At 50.9% G+C, this 3172-nt stretch overlaps 1 protein-coding gene across 1 annotated transcript; it reads right to left on the bottom strand.

Annotated features, from left to right (window-relative positions):
- Positions 1 to 693: 693 nt before the first annotated feature.
- On the bottom strand, positions 694 to 2129 carry LOC127330687 (uncharacterized). The gene is made up of 2 exons (XM_051356817.1): positions 1114 to 2129; positions 694 to 760 (listed from the first exon to the last, which is right to left on the bottom strand). Exons 1-2 carry the CDS (start codon positions 2127 to 2129, stop codon positions 694 to 696), a joined length of 1083 nt encoding a protein of 360 aa, XP_051212777.1.
- Positions 2130 to 3172: the final 1043 nt, after the last annotated feature.

The following is a 3172-nucleotide window of genomic DNA, read 5'->3' as shown; positions in this document are numbered from 1 at the left end:
TGGTCGGAAGTTTGAGGTATCTCGTGAACACAGGACCGGACTTGGCCTATTCCGTTGGCATTGTGAGTCGCTACATGGAAGCACCCACAAGGGAACATTGGGCAGCGGTGAAGCATATACTCAGGTACATCAAAGGGACAACTGACTACGGTATTGTCTATTTGAAGGAGAAGGGGAAGGTGAAGATACTTGGCTATAGTGACAGCGACATGGCAGGCGATGTTGACGACCGTAAGAGTACCTCGGGCGTGGCATATTTCCTTGGAAATAGCATCGTAAGTTGGCTATCACAGAAGCAAAAGGTAGTTGCATTATCTTCCTGTGAAGCTGAGTATATTGCAGCTGCAACCGCGGCGTGTCAAGGTGTGTGGCTAGGGAGGCTACTCGGTGACCTCATGAACGAGGAAGCGGAACGGGTGGTGCTTAATGTTGACAACAAGTCTACAATCTCTTTGTGCAAGAATCCGGTGCACCATGACAGGAGTAAGCACATTGATACGAGGTATCACTACATACGGGAGTGTGTAGAGGAGAGCAAGATTGAAGTCAACTATGTTCGCACCGATGATCAGCTTGCAGATATTCTGACCAAGTCTTTGGGTCGACTGAAGTTCTTGGAGATGCGACGAAGGATCGGCGTCCAAGCTGTGAAGACGAGCACATCGTGCTTAGGGGGGTGATTGTTGGAAATAATCACTCCGACGCTGGCAAGGCGTCGTGTGCGTCGTTGTTCCGTAGAGTAGGATTAGGATACGTTGTCCTGGTCGGTTTAGCCATAGAGTCATTGTTCGAGTCGGTTAGAAGCTGAGCTACTATATAATGTTGTAATAGCTAGGTTTGTAATCGTGAGTTGAAGCAATAGAAACTACAGGTGCGACACGCACCTGTTGCAATCCAATCGATTCTCCGTACGTACGAATATAGCTAGCTAACAATTCAGATCGATCGCTAGTTTGTTGCTTTGTACGTGTGCAGGTCAGCAGGGGATTTGCTGGTACGTACGTCGTCTCGCCGGAAGTCTTCATCGTCGATCGTCGTCGGACCATACTCGACGGCGTAGTGGGGCTGGGCCAACAACTCGAAGCCCAGGTCCTTCTCTCCGTGTGTCTGCACTCCAGCTTGAGCTCAGCCGTGCTGCTGGAGGCGGTGTCGTCGTTGAGAGCAGAGGCGGTCGCCATGCCGACGACAGTGGTCTTCCCGTAGACTCTGGGTCCTGAGAGGTCGAAGACGACATCGTAAATCTCGCGAGAGACAATGGCTTCTTCCAGCCGTAGCCTTGCGTCTGCCGTGATAGTCGGAGCGCCCGCGTTTAGGCAGTTGTTCTTGCCTTCCGTGGTCAACCTCTTGCAGTACCAGTTGTTGCCGACGTTCTGAAGCGCGACTGAGCTGCCGAATCTGGTTGCCCTGAAGAGCGTGTCGACGTCCCCGGCGGCGGCGGCGCCGTCCGAGTCGCAGAAGATCCAGTTGGGGCTGCGCCGCCAGAACTTGCCGAAGTGGTTCGACCATACACGGAACGTCCCGTCCTGGTTGCCGTGGACGGTGTTGACCAAAGATTGGTCGACGGCACCTGCTGCTGAGAACTGTAGGTACTTTTGGCGCCCGATGATCCGCGGGCGGAGGTACATGCCGTTGTCGCCCTTGAAAGCAAGGTATCTAGGTAAGACCAGGCTCCGAGATAGATCATAGATGATGATATCGCCGCCATCGCCACCGGCCGCGTCTAGTCCGTCTCCTTCCTGCAAGGAGAGAGACGGAGGGTCTGCTAGCTTGGACATGCACGCGTACATCCCCAGATGAGCGTGGACAAACCTGACGTAGCCGGGACGCCGGTCGCTGGCTGTCGTCTTGAATAGCGTGCACGTCGCTTTGGACAGGTCCTCCTCCGCCTCGTCGGTGGCTCCGATGATCCAGGCGCCGCCGCCGCTATGGGGTCCCTGCACCGCCGCCAAGTACTTGTTGTCGTAGCAGCATCTGACGTGCAGGAGCCGCTGGCCGTGGTGCTCCTTGGAAGGCTCCAGGAAGAACCTTGTGTGAGGGCTAGTGACGTCCTCGCCGTCTAGCTGGAGACAACCCGTCGGTGACAGCTCCCTCCTCCTTGCCCTGGCGCGAGTAGCGCAGGTACTTGCCATCGGGTTCCCATTGGAAAGCAACGCACCTCTGCGCCGTTAATCCGGGAGCAGGCCCGGTCCTGAGATTTCAGGGACCCGGGGCGAAATGAAAATCTAGGGCCCTAGAAGTCTCAAATAATTATTTATACACATATACATGAAATGATACCAATTAACATTTATAATCTATGCGAGCAATATTGATATCAAATATTATACTTGTTGTTTTAAGAATATCCGGTATTCCTAGATATAAAGTCACTAATGATTGTATGTTAATAATTTACGTACTCCTTTTATTTTGAAAAGATATCACAGATTTGTCTAAATTTGGATATATCTAGACGATTTAGATATAGTGAAATTTAGATAAATCTGCAAGATATATCTAAATTTAGGTAATTCTACGACGTCCTTAACTTTTGATACCAAAAGTATATGTTTATATGATGGCCTTCTTTTTGAGACAATGGTGGTTTTATTTTAAAAGTCACTAATGAGAATATTTTATGGACCCCAACGTCCTGCGACGGATTAAGTAGCCAAGTATGAGGACCTACATAACCGTATATGGAATTTTGAGCAGGCATATGTTCTTTTTTTGACTCTCGTTTCTCGTGCCAGAAAAAGAATTCTGCACTTCAAAATACGATTAATTTTTAGAGCGCCACTTCTCAAATTGATCTGTGCGTGTATACATGATATATCTTACCTCAACATACCCCACGCACTTTTTTTTGAGGGCCCCCACGCACTTTTTTTTGAGGGGCCCCCACGCACTTAGTATCCTCACAGCTTATTAAAGGAAAAAGGCCCAAACTGATTAAGGAAAAAGGCCCAACATAACAAAAGGGAAAAGAATCGTCCAGCCCCACTAAACAGAATAACGCTTCGTTCGGTCGTCCTCCTCTCTCCTGAACGACACGAGAGAAACACTCTGCATGCTCTAATGGCACCGCCGGATGAACCTCCGCCGCCGCTGCCTTAGCTTGCCGGGACTTTGGGGCCCCTTAGGTTTGGGGGCCCGGGGCGGCCGCCCCGCCTGCCCCCCCTCAGGGCCGGGC

The sequence above is a fragment of the Lolium perenne genome, chromosome 1, assembly GCF_019359855.2.
Source record: "Lolium perenne isolate Kyuss_39 chromosome 1, Kyuss_2.0, whole genome shotgun sequence".
Lineage (NCBI taxonomy): Eukaryota > Viridiplantae > Streptophyta > Magnoliopsida > Poales > Poaceae > Lolium > Lolium perenne.
This window is presented reverse-complemented; position numbering and strand designations above follow the sequence as displayed.

Coding starts and splice junctions, on each gene's coding strand:
- LOC127330687 (XM_051356817.1), bottom strand. CDS start 2,129: ATGGCAAGTACCTGCGCTACTCGCGCCAGGGCAAGGAGGAGGGAGCTG. Junction 761..1,113: donor ACGGCTGAGCTCAAGCTGGA/GTGCAGACACAC, acceptor TAAACCGACCAG/GACAACGTATCCTAATCCTA.